The sequence below is a fragment of the Carassius auratus genome, chromosome 5 (assembly GCF_003368295.1).
Source record: "Carassius auratus strain Wakin chromosome 5, ASM336829v1, whole genome shotgun sequence".
NCBI classification, from domain to species: Eukaryota; Metazoa; Chordata; class Actinopteri; order Cypriniformes; family Cyprinidae; genus Carassius; species Carassius auratus.
Window position 1 is genome coordinate 19,393,001 of NC_039247.1, and position 18,561 is coordinate 19,411,561.

An 18,561-nucleotide genomic window follows, 5' to 3' on the forward strand; every position below is an offset into this window, starting at 1 on the left:
CAAACTAAATGAAAAAAAAAAACGAAAAAAGAAAACACTGGATTTATTGAATACATCAATTTATATCATAGTTACAAAAACGTGAGCGCTGGAGCCATCAAAACACTGGTTTTATTTAAAATAACACTAACATCGGAGAGAAAAATGTTTTTTGACAAGCTTTTAGAAAGTTGATTGGCATTTACCTGAGTAACTTCTGGAATTCTGTTAGCTTATTTTCCAATGTGTGGTGTGTGTGCGCATATATATATATCTGTATATATATACACAACAACAAGCTTTCTTCTAAAATCCTACACTTTTTCATAAATGAGGTAAAATAGTAAACATGAAACAATCTATGTTCAATAATTGATCAACAGTAATAAAACTTCTATGGCTATTACAATGGTGAGACAAAACAGCTGTAAATCCTACAGGAAGCAAATAAGTAACATAAGTATTAACCTGCATCTCACACACTCTAAAGTTATAATTCAGTCAATGTCAAAACTGCATTGCACACATTGGACACGGACACTTCACTAAATACTTCTGATTGTCTTCTTAAGAGTGTAAAGGGAGCAGAAAACATTTAGTTCAAAGTCGAGGGTATAGTCTGAATGTTCAAATGTCTGTTAGCTGAATACATTAGATAATCTACCTTTACAAAGAAGTAACTGTTCATTAGAAATTATTGTTCAAAGGTACTTCTCATGGCATTTCAAAGTGAGCAGACGGGTAAAAATAAGGTGCTGTATTTGTACGGTATAATGTTTGCAAGTTATAATAAAAATCTTAGAAAAAGTTAGTAATAATATTACTACAGTAACAATACCATTATGCATTTATACAAATAAAAATGCATGTAGATGATAGTCACATCTCACTTTCTTCATTTAATAAATGTACTTACCTTTTGTTTTGCATCAACTAAATAAATACTGCAAGCATGCACACATCAAAAATTATTTGTACAATTTTAAATACTCAGTTAACACAGGTTATTAAACTTTCCAAGGACTGACTGTAGACAACAGCAACTTACTATTGGGTGAAAGTTAATGAATATTGAATTATGCATGTTCATAAACTCTTAAAAGTAAAATGATTCATGCAACAGAGATGACTTGCATTATCAGTATGTGAAAGAGACTGTACAGCAGGAAACATGTAGGGCCTGTATAAACAAATGTTCAAAAGTTATCCAGTGCTCTCAAAGTTTTAGAATACATTAATCAGTTAATGTACAGAGACATGGATTTAAGAACAGGCAATAGAAGAGTGATTTTACACACACAGTAACACTTACACAGTAACACTGGTATAAAATTGAGTCAAAATGTTTATAATACAATATCTGAATAGTGTAAATTAAGGCAACAATTAACAGCACCTTAATCCTGATGTAATATTTGGTCTGCTCACTCCTCACTGTCTGTCAATGGAAATGCCATGGCTTTCGTTTATAATAAAACATCACATGCCGTAACGTGAAATACCCCTTATGTCTTTCAGGAAACATTCTAATGATCCCTGAAATATTTAACATACATCAAATTTTGGATTGAATTCCTCTCCTCACATCAAAGGCAAATGCTCTCAGGTTCACGCATCTGCTTCAAGAAGCCTCTTTGTCAGTTCTCCACAGCTGCGCTTTGACCTCTGAAGGTAAAGTGTTGAAAATACTGTCCTCCACAATTAGGCCACTCTTCTTCAGCAGTCTGCACTCCCCAAGTTCTACAGGAAGGCACTCCAGCCTGTTGCCCCTCAGCTCCAGCTGTGTCAGACTGGTGAGCTCCCCGAACCGTGAGGGTAGGGACTGCAGGCAGTTGTTTCCGAGGTTCAGTGTTCTCAATTTCTTACACTGAAACAATTCAGGGGGGAGAGCCTCAATCTATGGGGGAAAATGACAGCAGAAAGTAAAAAAAAAACCTAAGCTGAGTTAAAGTACAATCAACATTTCATTAATTTAATGGGATTTGCAAAGAATGTACTACTTGCATCTAATCATAAAGAGCAGTAGCACTTTTTCTTCATCTTTGAACTGGTTGTATAATTGCCATCTAGTAGATTTTTTTTGGAATAAACTGTGTTTAAATTAAGTACATTTTGATCATAATGCAAGAAACATTCAACAAAATCTGCATCAGTGGCAATTACACAAGCTATATAATAAAAAGTTTTAAGCAGTGGTATTATCATTCATAAAAACTAAAACAAAAGTAAAATAAATATTTTTGATGCACAATATATTGTCAAACATAAAAACACTAGATACAAATTCACTGCTGTTAAACATGTTTAAATTGTACCAGGTAGAGCATTAACTTTGGCAGCCCTAGATGTTTTATAAACAAATAATGATAGAAAAGCAATAATATTAAAGTACCAATAACAGATTAAAAACAAATGGACAAATTCACAGCCTGAACCCAACTTACCCTGTTGGCAGTCACAGCAAGGTACTGAAGGTTCTGTAGAGTTCCTATTTCTGACGGGATGTCTGTCAGATTGTTATGGCTCAGATCCAGAAACCTCAGCTTCCGGCAGAAGAAGAGCTGGTATGGGATCTTCTCGATCTTGTTGCGGTTTAAATAGAGGCGCTCCAGGTTGACCAAGGTACCTATCTGTATAGGTATGTATGCAATCTGATTATACCACATCTTTAGACAAACAAGTCGATGAAGATGCTGAAAACTAATGATCTCCTCAATGGTTTTCAGGTTGTTATCCTTAAGATCGATCTCCTGTAAATTGTGCAGGCTGAAGATGGAATGAGGTATGCGCTCCAGATCACAGCGGACAAGCTCCAGCTCGGAGAGGTTCACCATCTTCTTTAAGCTGTTGAGCACCATCAACTTGGTGCCTTCGTTGTTGATGGACAGCTTCTGGAGATGCATTCCAACATCCGTGACCACCTGAGGCAGCTTCGTAAGGTTACTTTTCAGTCTCAGAACCTTCAGACGCTTCAGCTCGCGTAGACCGTCGATGACGATGTAGCGATTGTTGTCAGCACTGAGGTTCCCAGTAAGGTGCAACTCGCTCAGGTTCTTCAAGCTGTAGATCCACAGAGGAATCTCCTTTATGTCAGTGAACTTGATGTGCAACGATTTCAGGTGCTCTCTCAGAAACGCAAGAGCCGGAGCCTCTATTTTGGCTGGTGTGTGGTACAGCCACATCTCTCGGAGGTTCGTGAGCTGGGCAATGATCGGTGGGATGGTGACATCAGGGATGAGCTCAAGCTTCAGAACCTCCAACTCCAACAAGTCAAAGACCGTGTCTGGAATCCCACTGAGCATGAACAGATGGAGCTCCAGCTTCTCTTGGGAGTTTTTCGTGATCCTCTGCCGAAGCTTTTCCAAAGTCCATTCATTGTTCAGGTTCAGCTGGCGAAGTTTGTTTTCGCTCACCTCCGAGAGGAAGACCGCAAACCGTTTGGAGTAGAGGGGGTCGTACTGGTCAATCATATGCAGCATGAAGGCGAAGTCGTTTTTCACATCTGGGATGTCGCTGTAGCTGCTCTCCTCTCGGATGGACTCAAACGAGTACTTCTTGAGAGAGCGCCGTAGCATCCAGCTGAGGGTGTACACGCAGATCATCCCGTACACGATAACTAGACTAATGTAGAAGCAGGCTAAGATCTTGAAGAGAGTTGCCAGGGGATGGGCACAGTTGTACATGCGATAACCGGTGAGACTCTCGATGTCCACATTGCAGTCGACGCTGAACTGAATATTGTGGACATAGTATCCGGTATAGCAAATAATAAGAATAAACTTAACAACTTTGATGATAGTCTGTCGGATGTAGAGTCGGTAGACTATATCGCCTTCTTCCACATGAGTTCGAAACTTCTTCACCTTCTCAAACAATGCCTTCGCTTGTTCACCTTCCTTTTTGTCCAGGACACCTGTCTCAGAGTGGTCCACGATTCCTTGTTCAAAACGAGATCTGGTGGTCGACAGCATGGGAACACTCGCCTCGACGTCTTCGCTCACATACGAAGCCTTCTTATCGAAGGAACCGTTCATTTTCACCAGCGCTTTGGGGTCGCTTTCCTCCACGACGGTTTCGGACAGAGCTCTCGTGGTCCAGGGCGAGTCAAAACACTTCAGTAGGATAGAAACAAAATGTTCCAGTTTAGAGCTCGTCCAAGGGAACTTGAACCAGAAGTTGCTGCAAGCCAGAAAGATGAGGGTATGCAGCAGCACCAAATATGGGAAATACTTAGCAAACCAGTGTAGCTTGTTTTCATAGCACACAGCATCGACATAGTTGTACTGGTGGCGATCAAGGTCATACTGGATTCCTTGTGGCTCAAGGGTCAAGGGCACAGAAAAAGTTGCATTGAAATACTTTCTACAGGTCTTGTTAACTACCCACTTGCAGGGCAAGCAGATCATCTTGTCCTGCGTGACCTGAAGCGTGCCCCCAAATACAGCGATCATCAGCATTACAACGGATAAATAGTCTGTGAACACGTCCCACCATGGCTTTAGGATGCGATACGTAGGTTGCGTATCCACAAAGTAGCGCAGCTCAGTTATGGGAATCATGATTCACCTGAAACGAAATTATTGGCATGGCTTTAAAACATCTACACTGTTCATGCCTTGAATGTCAATGCAATACAAAAGGAAATATATTTAAAACTGTTGCAAACTAACTCTACATCATCTCCCAACACAAACACTGAAACATATTTTACCGAAGTCGAGGACGTCTGTCTTCTCCGGCTGTGGCGGCTACACAAGAAGACTCCGCCAAAAGACCGCTCTGGTTTTCTTGTCATCTATTATTAGCCATTTCCGATAATAACACTGAAGAATTGTCTCCTCTGGGTATGGCGAGTCCGTGACCCCGAGGTTCAAATCCTGTTTGTCTAAGGCAGGGCAGTGTCTGAAGCAGTGTCTCCTCAGTTGGATCTTACCTAATACTCCACATGTCCAGTCAGGAACTGGCACTCATCACAGTCCTTTTTGTTAGGATGGGACACAGATATCCTGTCGTGATAAAACAGCATACAATACAATGTCTAATATGTGCACTCTGCATTTTCTGAAGCGGTTTCAATCGTAGTTTTCCCTTGAGGGGGGGACAGGTTGAAAACTTATTTCCTCTCTATTTACATTTAACCATTTAGGTTAAATTATATATTTGACTTGTGCTTATATAAGACGCAGACTAAAGCTGACACATAATGACAAAGGGTGGAAAGACAACATTATGATGATGGATATTAAATTTCAAAGAAGATGAAGAAGAAGATTAAGATAATAATAAAGATGCTGACCGACTACTAAGAGGCTAGACAACTAGATTAAACCAGTTCATATCGGAATCCTCTCAGCTAGATATGGCGAGTCTCCCACACGTTATATCGTCAAAATATTGTTTATGCATTGGAAACAATAACAAACAAACAGGCACCGTCCTATTCTGTGTAATTATAAGGAGACCCGCAGCTCAGCACATGAATGACTGCATGTGTTATTATTAATACGCTGTTTGTCTTTGTATAAAAGGGCAGAGTGTCTTTGTTTTACTCGTCGAGGAAAACTGTAATCATGTAACTGACTCACCCAGCTGTGTGCTGCCAGCTCTGCTGCATGAGCTTGTCGCCGGACTCATGAGCTCGGATCGCCAGAAAGGAGAGTGGCCGAACCGAGACGGACAGCGCAAAGTGCGAAGCTCAGCTGCAGGGATCAGATGTATTTCATAATCAGTTCATTACACTAGAGGGCACTGCGAAATGAGTTTTAGATTTTGCCATCAGCTTCATTTTACGTCTCATTATCGCCACACACTGGACTGGAGCGGGAATCACAACCTGAGTGCTCAGAAACGTTTAGCTGTTTTTCTAAGGACTTTAAACCTTATCTAAACGCTCGTGTTACCCCAGCAAACCCATTTCATGCTTTAATGGTTCATTTATCATATGTATTATGATTTAGGTGTGCATAGCTCTGCAAAATCAGTTATACTGTACATATGTCTTTTGTCTGAAGGTGGATAAAACAATTCCTCACCTGTATTGTTTCCTTACATTAATAATGTCACTAAGTATGCTTATCTGTCATATTCCTATCATATTAATATTTTGTATTATGGTCCTTTTCCATGATAAAGTATCACACATTGTTTTAGTATTTATTTGTATGATATGAGCAAATATTCATTTAAAAGGCAACATGCCTTCGAAACCAATTCTAAACCAGAACATGCAGCATACAATGTTGAACTCAGACAGCTTTATTCAGTAAAAAAGACAATGAAAACATACATAATATTATTATTATTAGTTTACTAATTTACCTTCTAATAAGTAAATAAATAGGCTTGCTTACTTACATGTGTTAAATTCTACCAAATACATGGTTGTATTCAATAAAGAAAATAGTTTTATGTATGTATGTATTTATTATGTTGATTTTCAGTAATGCATTGCACTAACTACCAGTGCAGGGTCCATTTTTGATTCACAGTGCAGTAAAGCTGCCTATAGACAGGAAGATGGCCTGTTTGGGATTGTATGTGTGTGTGATTTTTGCTATGTCTAATTATTGATTTTGTTCACAATTTAACAGTATACACATGGAAACATTATTATTATTATTATTTTGTCATTTGCCCTCAACAACAGACTATATGATCATAATTAATAAACAGTATTAAATGGTAAAAAAAAAAAAGTTGCTTTGAGAATTGAAAACAAAGGTGATGTTTAACATATTGTGACAAGGCCACAAGACCCAATAGCAACAAAAAAATATATAACACATAATCTGCTCCACTTTTCTGCAATGCTGCAATGCTGCAAACTTCAGAAGTTTGAAATGTTGCAGCTTTAAAGTTTGTTCTTCTAGTTCAGCTTAGAGGTCATGCTGTGAAGTATAAATCTTATATTATTTACAGATTTTGCAAGTCAGAGTTCACAAAACTTGAACTTTAGAATGTAGCAAGATGTGTATGAATGAAAGTGAATAGAACTAAACATTTATTGTGAGCGTGACCTTCAAAGAGGAATGGAGTTACATAAATAAAAGAATGAACACTCACACTTTGAAAGGCCACTCAACCCTGGCAACCCACCCAGGATTTTTTTCTTTTTTTTTTTTCTTTTGATTGACATTCAGGTTCCCGGTTGGTTTTGATCTGACAGCTGCAGACTTGAAGCTTTCAGTGACCTCAGTGGTCCCCCACACCAGGTGGTCTTGAATTCCTTGCAGCTGTTTATCACCAAAAGTGACAGAGAATAGTTAAAAAAAACTTTTAATACAGTTGTTGGTTTTTCATAAAACATCCAGCCAATTAATCAGTTCTGTGAATTCTTGCAAACAGATATATCTCCTCCTTTTATTTTTGTCATTTCAGCTTCAAGTTGTGTTTGTCTCAGTGTTGAAGCCCCTTTTCTGTGATTCTGTGATTGTCATTTATGCTAAACACCTCTCTCTCTTCCCAAGGCGTCTCATAATAGACCCTGACTCTGAATGGAGCCCTTATTCCCAAGACGAAAAACACAAGAAAGTTGAAAAAGGGGCATCGGACTCGTGAAAAATGTGGTTTAGGCAGTGATGTAAAGTGAATTGAGCTTCAAACATTGAGGAAGTAGGCTCATGGATTCTAAGTGGAGAAAAGGGAATAAAGTGCGCTTTTAGTTCACCAGACTGAGTGAGCCATTCAGAAGAATGCCCTCCGCTGCCTGGATTTGTTCTCAGAACAATAGCCATTCAAGCATTCAGAGCTGCTAAATTGAAATGTTTCTCATAGAGTATTACTACACAGTGCAGTCTGAGCAGGATCATCACTTAAATTACATCATGGTCTAAAAAAACAACAACAAAACAAAACTTAACATTGGGTTGAACAAGGAATGCATAAAAAACTAACAAATGTTTTAGACACAGTATGGTCATTTTTATTAATATGCAATTTAATCAGTGGCTTCAAGAGGTTTTTGGACTCTAAAAATGTCTGCATGTCATTACATTAGATATATAAAACACCACACCAAGTAGCATGTACAATTTTTTGCATGAGACATTTTTGCAATTAACTTTTTATATTAAAAGGAAAAGTTCACCAAAAAATAAAAATGTACTGTTTTAATGTCTTTTTTCCCCCCACCAATTTCAGAATCTTGTTAAGTTAAATAGCTATTTAAGTGGTCAATAAAACAGTCAGAAGTTGTCTGCTGTCCATCTTGGATGTTTGTTCAGTGAGTTGGGCACTGCATATGTAAAGCGAGTTGTGAGGGAAGGCAGGGGCATGCTGTGAATGAATGGAGAAGGGGGCTGCATTCCTGGGCCGGGGCTTAGTCGACTCAGTCGAGTGGGAGTGTGCAACAGGCTGAGAGAGTGTGTATGTGGTGAGAGTGTGCGTGAATATAAGGGAGTGCAGCGCAACAACCAACCTCACAGCTAATTAGTTCAACCCTTGATAAAAGCTGGGCCAGCCAGTGAAGAGAACCCCTGGGGGCTCCACAGACTGCTCTGGAGGCTAGAGAGGAGAAGGCTAATACAGGTGGAGCTTAACTGATGTTTCGAACTTCTCCGGAGCATGTGAGAGCTGGAGACGAAGAAGGAGGATTGCTGCGGGACGTGTGGGACTAGCAGTTGGAGATCATGTCTGGACCAGATTCAGATGATGACAGAGCCTTCAAAGACTGTGAGTAAGACGTAGCAAATATATTTGGTGTGGATGTTCTGATCCCTCACCTTATGCTTCATATTCTGTCTGAAGAAGAAATGCAGCATGGATGAGAATTATATAAGGGAAGTTATGTGTCCTGTTGACGAACAAGACTGACAAGACTAAGACTAACTTTATTATTTTTTGAATAAATAATATGCCTAGCTCTGGATTAAAATTGTTAGATTTCAGTAGGGGTGGTTCAGCCCATTAAATAAATGTAAAGAGATGATGAGTATTTATCCATTAATTGTGGAAGGTTATGTGTTTTAGTCTTGCTCTATTGACAACTTAAATAAACAAATTAAAAATTGCCTCTGATTTGTTTATTTATTTTTTAAAGAAAGTAATTATTTTTTTTAATGCAGTAATGTCAACATGTTGCAAAATAGCTATATTTAAAATAAATGCTGTTCTTTGTTCAATTTCCCTTCCATTCATCAAAAAATTCTGAAAAAAATATTAAGCAGCACAAATATATTCAACTGTTTTCATGGTTTCTGAAGGATCATGTGACACTGAAGACTGGAATAATTGCTGTTTATAAAATATATTAAAGTAGAAAAATTTCACAATATTACTGTCTTTGTTGTATTTTTTTGACTAAGTGACCTTTTTCAAAAACATTATGTTACCAACTCGAACTCTGTGTTACCAAACTTTTGACTGGTAGAGTAAACATGCCAGTAGTTTTTTGTGAGGGTAAGGGGATAAAACATATGGTTTGTGCAATATAAAAACCATTACACCAACAGAGAGTTCCTGTAAATATACAAGTGTGTGTGGGATTTTATTGGAATGAAGAGTATTCAGATGAGAATTCTGTGTGTGTTGACAAGACACTCTGTGATGAACAATCTATGACTGGCTGCCATTCACTAGGGGAAAGAATGACATTTAATAATAATTTTTATAAGCTAGTCAGTGAAATAACCTCAGAATTTTTAGGGGCTTTTTTGAACGACAGTCTTTTGATTGAACCAAAGTCCATACACAAACACAAACATGGCAGCTCATACTGTAGCAGCAGACTGAAATGAAACACTCACGTAAGTGTGTTTTGAAGCATACAGACACAGACTGGGTGGTGCTCGCCGCAGCTGACTCTTTCAAACAAACAAAAAGTTGGAAATTTTCATGCTGTAAAAACAAGCCTGTGTTCCCATATACATGGGCTTTTTACAAAAATATACCTTTGGTTCCCCTTTCTCAATATTATTGCTGACCCCTTTAGAGGGGGTGTGTTTTACATGCCATGCCTGAGCTGATTAAAGCAAGACTGCACAAATATTGCACTTACTGTGGGTGTGAAACTCTGAAATCACACCAAAACTCCCTGATGTGTGATGCTTGTCCACCTCACAGAGCTCATGGGCACCTGTTTGTTTTGCTGGGAAAATGTTTCCATGTGTTGACGCCGGACAGCCGTCACACTGATGTTACAGTGAATGTTGGTACAAGTGGAAAGTTAGACGTGGATGTAAACAGTTACAATTGTGTTAAAAATGAGAACATAATTAATAAATTAGCTATAATGACTTAAATTAGTAAAATGGTAAAATTACAATGAGCGAACAAAATGTATAATAATACCATTCCCGTAGCTCAGACAGTTGTGAGTTTGATTCCCAAGTAAGTTGAATAAATGAACTGATGAACATATACCTTGAATGCAATGCAAATCGATTCTGGATAAAAGTGTCTTCCAAATGTGTGAATGTAAGTAAATGTTGTATTGGGAAATACACTGTCACATCTCACTAAAATACACTAAAAGGCATAGTTCACATTAAAATAAAAGTTATGTCATCATTTATTCACTCTCACGCTGTTCCAAACCTGTATGACTCTCTTTCTTCTGTGAACACAAAATGTTTTGGACCCATTTACTTTAACTATATGGACAAAACAATTTTCAAACATTCTTTAAAATATCTTCTTTTGTGCTCCAAAACAGAACTACAAGGTTTAGAAAAGCATAAGCATGATTTAATTATTGAATAATTTTCTTTTAAATGCTGCAAACCATAACCTCATGTTTGAATTTTACTCTGATGACCATTTACCATTTTGCTTTTTGATGATATAGTAAAGAGAGAAAAGTATGCAGAATGATGAAGCATGCACTCTAACATGCGTTTTCATTTGCCTGTTGCAATGATTATAACTAATGCATCGGGTGACTCTGTGTATCACAGACATAGATCAGCGTAAAAGGGTAACTTTCATCTCAAAGGTTTGGCAGTGACACTGTCTGGTTTTGTTTGATGAACAGGCACAATTTCAATAAACACAGCAGTCAAAAACCTCTTCTGTAACCACTTTGACATTATAAACAGCTGAGCCTCTGTAGCAAATTAGTGATCTGTGGGGTAAAAGATTGAATACTAACAGACAAGATTTTAATAAAATACACAATATCATCACAAAGCATCTTAAAGGTATAGTGCACTCAAATCTACTCACCCTCAGGTTGTTCCAAACCTGACAAATGACACAATGACATTACCGTATTTTCCGGACTGTAAGTCGCACTTTTTTCATAGTTTGGCTGGTCCTGCGACTTATAGTCAGGTGCGACTTATTTATCAAAATTAATTTGACATGAACTGAGAGAAATTAACCAAGAGAAAACATTACCTTTTCCAGCCGCGAGAGGGCGCTCTATGCTGCTCAGTGCTCCTGTAGTCTACCACTCAGCAGCATAGAGCGCCCTCTCGCTGCTGTAGACGGTAATGTTTTCTCTCGGTTCTAAATAAATGCGACTTATAGTCCAGTGCGACTTATATATCTTTTTTTTCTCATCATGACGTAATTTTGGACTGATGGGGTGGGTGGTAAATCATGACAGCATTTCCATTTTTAAATGAACCATCCCTTCGAAACTTAAAACTCTTTTTCAGTAAAAACAAAAGGTGACTTAGGAAATGAGTAAGAGAAATCATAGTTCCTCACCTGTAGTGATACATAGTTTGCACATCAATATTAAATAAATATATTTAATGTGATCACATTTCAAAATATTCTCCTTCTTTTCCTGCTTCTAGTAAATGTTGTGGGAATGCTTCACCAGTTTTGGGAGCAGAAGCAAATGAAAGGCATGATGATGGAGACAGAGAATCTGGTAGTCTATGAGTCCATTCCCTCACCCGGCCCTCCGTACATATGCTATGTCACCTTACCAGGTGGCAGCTGCTTCGGAAATCTGAAGGTGAGTGAACTCTGCATGTACTATAAGGGATGCATTCATGCACATAATACTTGCTATTATAATATGGTATTTATTTATTATTATTTATGAGCAACGGTTTTGTTTAAAATGTACTTTAATCCCTTCATTTTGGTGCAATTCTGGCCTTATCCCATTACTAAATCAGATCTAGTGTCTTTATGAACAGCATCTCATCAGTACTATTCAGTTCAGCCATAAAAAAGGCTCTTGTGTGAAAATGAGGAGGGCCAACAGGTGGTTCTTATTTGCTAAATTACTCCTGCCAGCCGCAAATCAGTATGTGGCATTTTCCTTCAGTTCAAATGGAATGTTCTATGAAATTCATCTCGAAAAAAATAATGAGTCTGTTTATTCATTTCTGAAACACATAACATGACCGCAAACAGATCTTGTCATTTTTAATATAAAAAAAAATAAGAAAATAAAAAATAACTAGGAACTAGAATTTATATATATATATATATATATATATATATATATATATATATATATATATATATAGTTTATATATATATATATATATATATATATATATATATATATATATATATATATATATATAGTTTATATTTTAAATGACTTTTGAGGAAAATTCAAGACTAGCTGCTGCTCTTTGAAAAGACTGAAGCACACCGCACACCAGCGAATGTCCACTCCAGTGACACTGCTTTCTGAATGGACTGTAATCTTTGATCAGTGATTGAGCACATTGAAAATACTCTTACATTTTGTACTGATTATTTAATACAAAGAGCAGCCCAATTCTATAGAGGAGTTTCCTTTTAGATCAAAGACGAAGGCTGTATTTACCAAAACCTCTAAGTCTAAGTAGATAGAGACCATTGGTGCCAGGGGTTTCTATAATACAATGCTTTTGGGAAATGCAGCCCAGAATGTTTTTGCAACATCTTCTATGCTCAAAACACTGCTCTCATATATTTGTGCTCTTCTTTTCTCCTTTCTTATTCTCAAAACTCCAGACATATTCATCTTTATTTCAGCACTGCTTGTAAATGTAATGGCTGCTTGTAGAATAATGATTATTATTCTTTTTTTTTTTTTTTTTTTTTTTTTTTTGCACTGTAAGGGTTTTCAGCTATAAAACAAATCCAGAAACTAATCTCAGCGGTGCTAGCCTCAAATCTGTCTTTAATCGTGTTTGTGGTCCACAGACATCATCTAAAACATCTTTTGATGTGGTTAGTAGGAATTCTGTGGCTTTATGTTCAAGACATGCAAGGACTAGTTTATCTTAAATGATTAGTCCACCCTAAAATGAAAATTCTGTCATTTACTCACCCTCATGTTCCAGCTCAGTATGAATTTCATAATTGTGTGGACGACAAAAGGAGATATTTTGGAGGATGTGCTGGCTGCTCTTTTCCAAGAAATTAGAATGAATGGAATTTGACCCACTTAAGTATATCTTTATGTTATTTCGCAGTTACTTCTGTTGTTGTTGAAATATACACTGTAAAAAAAAAAGTTGTAATTAAACCAAAGATTACTTAAATTGCAAAAAATTCCATTTAAGTTTTCTTCTTTTTAGCTTTTTATTTTGAAGTGAAAGATAGTGAAACTTGTCATTATTCACTGATAACCTTCCCCTTCACCTGTTAACCACTGAACATTTTGTGGTGAACTTTTCCTTTGAAGCACAATCAGAGTGTTTATGTTATCAAGAACAAAAGACATTAAAAAAAATGCCAGATCGGTGTAGATTATCATATTTCAGCATTTGAGGATGATGATGAATTGAAATCCTTTCTCTCTCTGACAGTACTGCTACAGTAAAGCCGAGGCCAGACGTGATGCAGCTCGCATTGCTCTGATGAACTCCACATTTAACGAGTTGCCCTGCCGCCGCATCACTCCCGAGTTCATATCACGCAGCGTGAAGGAAGCCGTCAGCACCACCAGCGTGAGTCTCAGTACTATTAAGCTGCTTATCAACAAATCATGAGATTTACATGATGTTTAGGCCTTTATGGCAGACGAGTACATTATTAACAGTAGCAAGAAATCTCATCTGTACATTCCTGCTCAGATGTAGATTACTTTTGGTGTATACAGCTCTAAAAGCTTTCCAGTCTGTAGAAACAGTTTAATTTGGAAGTACAGAAGGCCACCCACACTATAGTTATAGATCTGTGTCTTCGCACTGGCTCCATCCAACTTGCTCCACCTTGTTCCGTATAATGAAGAGCCAAGATGCAATTCAAATGATAAATTGGCTTTGTACCAGAACAAAATAAAAAATAAAAATGTTTTAAAACCTCCTACAAAGAAAAAGTCATGTCACCCTCCCTCACCCCAAACCTGAATGTAGCTGCCAAGATTTTCACATTCTGTAGGAGTGTGTGTGTGTGTGTGTGTGTGTGTGTGTGGTCTCCCTTCACTCTCATGTCATTTATCCTCTGCTCTGCAGTCTTGGCCTTTTTTTTTCTCCAACAATAAAGAAAAGTTGCTCCAGCTGAATAACAAAGCAAAGGGGTGTCTAATGAAACCCAGACCTCCCTCTGTATTTGTGTCTGCTCGGGTTGAGTGATGAGACGTCTGTAAGTCATTGTGTCCCGCTGTTCACAGAGTAACATTGCAGATGCATCTGACCCCAGTACCAGCATAGGAGCGTACTGTCTCATGCTGGAGCTGAACACTGGGAAAACCATGCTGGAATTTCAGGTTAGAAAAAAACACAGCCTTTATGTAACCTTGCTGAAAACTCCAGCTGGTCCAGACTGGTTTTTGCAGGTTGACCAAAAGATATCTCGCTGGTTAATGAAGTATTAGCTCATCCATAAATCTGTCATTATGTATGTCATTCGAATCTGTTTACTACAATATAAAAGAAGATATTCATAATGATGTTTCGGTTGCTCTTTTCAATGAAATGACAGTGAATGAGCACTGGACCATTCAAGCTACGGATACAAAAGCAACGTAAAAAGCAACATCATAAAAGTAGACCAATGTAGTTTACATTTTGCAGTGATAACATGGAGTGCAGATTTGCTATATAATATATTGCAGGTAAAGTTGGAAATACTAGATGTAAGATTAAATATATTGCTGGATCATAATATAGTTTAAATTATGTGACAATATAAACAATTAGACACTTTAGATTTTCTGTATAATTGCTTTAGTAGTTGTCGGTTGGAGTTGTTAATTAATTTTCCATAAAATATTAAGCAGCACAACCACATTATGCAGAGTCAGTATTGATAATAATGAGAAAAATTTCTTGAGCAGCAAATCAGTATATTGAAATTATTTCTGTTGGATCATGTGACACTGCAGACTGGAGTAATAATGCTGATAATTCAGCATTGTCATCACAGGAATAAACTACATTTTAAAAACATTCAAATGCAGCTATTTTAAATTGTAATAATATTTCACAATATTTCTGTTTTTGGCATGCTTTTGATCAAGTAAAAGCAGAATTGGTGAGCATAAGATACTTCTTTAATGAGTTGCACAATCTTTTCCAGTCCTTCAACATTTGAACGAGATTATCTGTGAATAATAAACTTCAGTCTGCTTTTCACTCAAAATTATCAGTGCACAGGTCACTTGAAACACTTTAATGCTATGGTTATGGTTTTTGTGTCCTCTTTGAAGCTTGAAAGCTTCAGCTACACTGTGATAAATTGGTACATATATATTATGGGTTTATTAGCATTAAAAACTCCATAATTAGGCTGATGTTTCACATGCATATTTTTCATAAAAGCTGCAAGGAAATGTTTATAATATTTAAGCAGTCAGAACTTTACTCATGGTACACATTCTGTCAAAAGTGTGAAAACAGGACAAATATATATATATATATATATATATATATATATATATATATATATATATATATATATATATATATATATATATATATATATATATATATATATATATATAATTCACACGCTGTATGCTGAATGAGGCTTTGTTTCACACACAAGTCTACAGTAATTCTCAGTATGCTATCAATCTGAAGTGAAGAAGAAATGCTAAAGCAATACGGCAACTGTTTAGACACTAAAGGGTTAAATATGATCAGCATACTTCAAAAATAACACCATGTGATGATGTCTCCAGGAATTTGATTATGCTGCAGGTCTTTTAGTTCTGGTAATTGTACCAAAATGTTTTGTCCTCATACTTTGATAGGTTGATATGAAAATGATATATTTAACTAAATAAATAAATAAGTAAATGCACTATATTTTTTGAAAAATATAGTCCATTTAAAAGTACTTGTTTACACTTTTAAATGGGCTATATTTTAAATGAACTTTGACTATACATATCAACAAAAACAGGCGTTTTAGTTATAATATTAGTTATTATAACAACTTTTTGTCTCTTATTATTTTTTTTTTTTAAAGGAAATTATGACTGTTTTTCAACTTCTGCACTGGAATGGCACTCTGAAGACTTTTCGGCAGATGAGATGTAGCCGCCAGGTAAGAATGAACTATTTTCTTTCTGAAAAAAAAAATGTGATTGTTGATGTGGTGCTGTAGGTGTTGTAGGTGGTTGCCTGAGTGTTGCTATGCACTTGTTAAAGTTTTTTGAGTATTTATTAGTATGTTGCTTTGAGGTTAGAGTTGTGAGACTTCCAGCAAGTCTCTACTGTCCATAGATCCAGTTTTGTCAATTTTATGTCACACCTTTTCAATCTTGTTCAAATGCATGTTTTACAGGAGGTGATCCTGTACTACTCCCAGCAGCGTCTGGACGAGCGTACGCGCAGCCACATGGCTCTGGACTGGTTACAGAAGGAGCAGCAATCGCCCGGCCTGCTCTCCCAAGAGCTGCAGCTGGCCATGAAGGAGCTGGGGGAGGCCCGCAGAATCGGCAGGGAGCTCCGTTTCTATAAGGAGAAGAAAGAAATCCTGAGCTTAGCTCTCAGTCACGCTAATGCTGAGGATCTGGAGGGCTACCAGAGTGAGGAGATGTCCTGGAGGGAAGAGACTGAGTTTGAGTACTATGCCCAGGAGGGACACTGTCTGGAGGAGAGTATGACCAATACTTCTGAGCACTGTCAGTGTCACTCTCAGGAGAGTGATAGAGAATCAATGGAGTGAGCTCTGTGAGACAAAATGTATATACTGTACATACTGTTCTTTTTTATATAATGTGGCATCAATAAAGCTTTTTCAGTCTTCTTTCATACCCTTTAAAAACACAGGTTCCAAAATGTGATGTTCACAGCCAAGCTATAGAAAAACAACTTTGGGTTCTCCAAAGAAACTATAATGTAGCACATATTCTTAATTTCCTGTGCATTTTAACACATAAAAATGGTAATAAAGATGTGATGTATATATATTTTTTGCTGGTGTTAGTTTTACAAATGTTTAGAGAGTTCCTATCTGCACGAGTACGTTTTTATTTGTGGTTGTTTTGATCTTCTGCCAGTCTGCCAGTAGAGGACGCTGTTTCTGTACTTTTGTAATGAAGTGTCTGTCCTAATTTAACAGAAAGGAGCGCTAACAGCACTGTCATTATTCATTTTTTATTGTCGTTCTTGACTAGAAATGTGATTAACTCATTTTTTATTCCAAACAAATACACACGCCTAAGCAGCTTCTACTGAACATTTGCTAATTAAAATCATTCCTTTGTAGAAGTAATTGTGAATAAATGTAGGACCTGTTTGCAATGTTTTGATTAAAATGGTAACCCTGACTAATGTCCATTAAAATGGCTTCCTGTGTTGACTAGAATTTATAACATGATTTGTCATTGTTTCTTGTGTAGCTTTTGTTTGGCGTTGTTTTTTTACTTAATATTTCGATGTATAATCAACAAAATGTAAGTGGGAAAAGCATGCCGAGCTTTTTCTCATTTACATTTGGCTATAACAACTAATCTCATCAAGGATCATAAGAGGAAGAAACCATTCCACCACATCTTCTTGAAATAATGTCCACTTAAAAAACAAACTCCACTAAATTTTTTAATAAAAACCAGAGTTTAGTAGTGATAAGTTCATTGGACTTTGCTTTTGACAACTTTTAATTGAATTACTGATGCTGAAAAAAAAGTTAGTGCAAGTAAAATAACAGAAATGACTAACAAATTGTATGGATACGAATATGGCAATGACAAAAAATTTTTTTTTTACAGTGCACAAAACTAGGCCATAATAGATCTTGTTTTGCTCAACTTTATTTATTATTTTTTTCATCATAGTGGTTGCTAGGAAACTATTGAACCTAAATCAAGAAATCTTGAGCTACAGCGATGATGGGTATGTGTCCTCTTAGTGGGAATTGATAATGTTATATAAGATGCTAAATTGCCCCTTTCTAATTTTCTAATTTTCTTCTACTTGAACTGGGCTTTAAGTTTTTTTTTTTTTTTTTTTCTTTGGGGCATAGCAAGCAATGAGATCCCATAGTGACACAGGCACCTCACTGGAGTAGAGGTGTTTTCACATATTTATTGATTTATTTTTAAATCATCTGCTGATCTTTTGATCCTACACAATCTTATTCCGCAGAGGCCTCGTTATTATTCACCCTGAATCGTTTTCATTATGCATGATTTTGCATAAATTATCTAATTACACAACAAGAGAGCTTCTCTGTAATGCATTGCTTTCACACATCCACTCTCGCCAATTTGCAGTTTCTTTTTTTCTTTTT

General features: G+C 36.9%; 2 protein-coding genes across 2 annotated transcripts; one reads left to right on the top strand and one right to left on the bottom strand.

The window, feature by feature from the left end:
• Positions 1 to 20: 20 nt before the first annotated feature.
• On the bottom strand, positions 21 to 5,767 carry lrrc8ab (leucine rich repeat containing 8 VRAC subunit Ab). The gene is made up of 4 exons (XM_026251941.1): positions 5,565 to 5,767; positions 4,691 to 4,985; positions 2,424 to 4,545; positions 21 to 1,876 (listed from the first exon to the last, which is right to left on the bottom strand). The coding sequence occupies exons 3-4, from the start codon at positions 4,536 to 4,538 to the stop codon at positions 1,601 to 1,603; spliced, it is 2,391 nt and encodes a 796-aa protein (XP_026107726.1). The 5' UTR covers positions 4,539 to 4,545; positions 4,691 to 4,985; positions 5,565 to 5,767; the 3' UTR covers positions 21 to 1,600.
• A 2,544-nt stretch (positions 5,768 to 8,311) lies between these two features.
• Positions 8,312 to 17,628, top strand: LOC113079745 (protein limb expression 1). The gene is made up of 7 exons (XM_026251951.1): positions 8,312 to 8,649; positions 11,721 to 11,884; positions 13,686 to 13,826; positions 14,492 to 14,587; positions 16,294 to 16,371; positions 16,612 to 17,027; positions 17,073 to 17,628. Exons 1-6 carry the CDS (start codon positions 8,607 to 8,609, stop codon positions 16,993 to 16,995), a joined length of 906 nt encoding a protein of 301 aa, XP_026107736.1. The 5' UTR covers positions 8,312 to 8,606; the 3' UTR covers positions 16,996 to 17,027; positions 17,073 to 17,628.
• Positions 17,629 to 18,561: the final 933 nt, after the last annotated feature.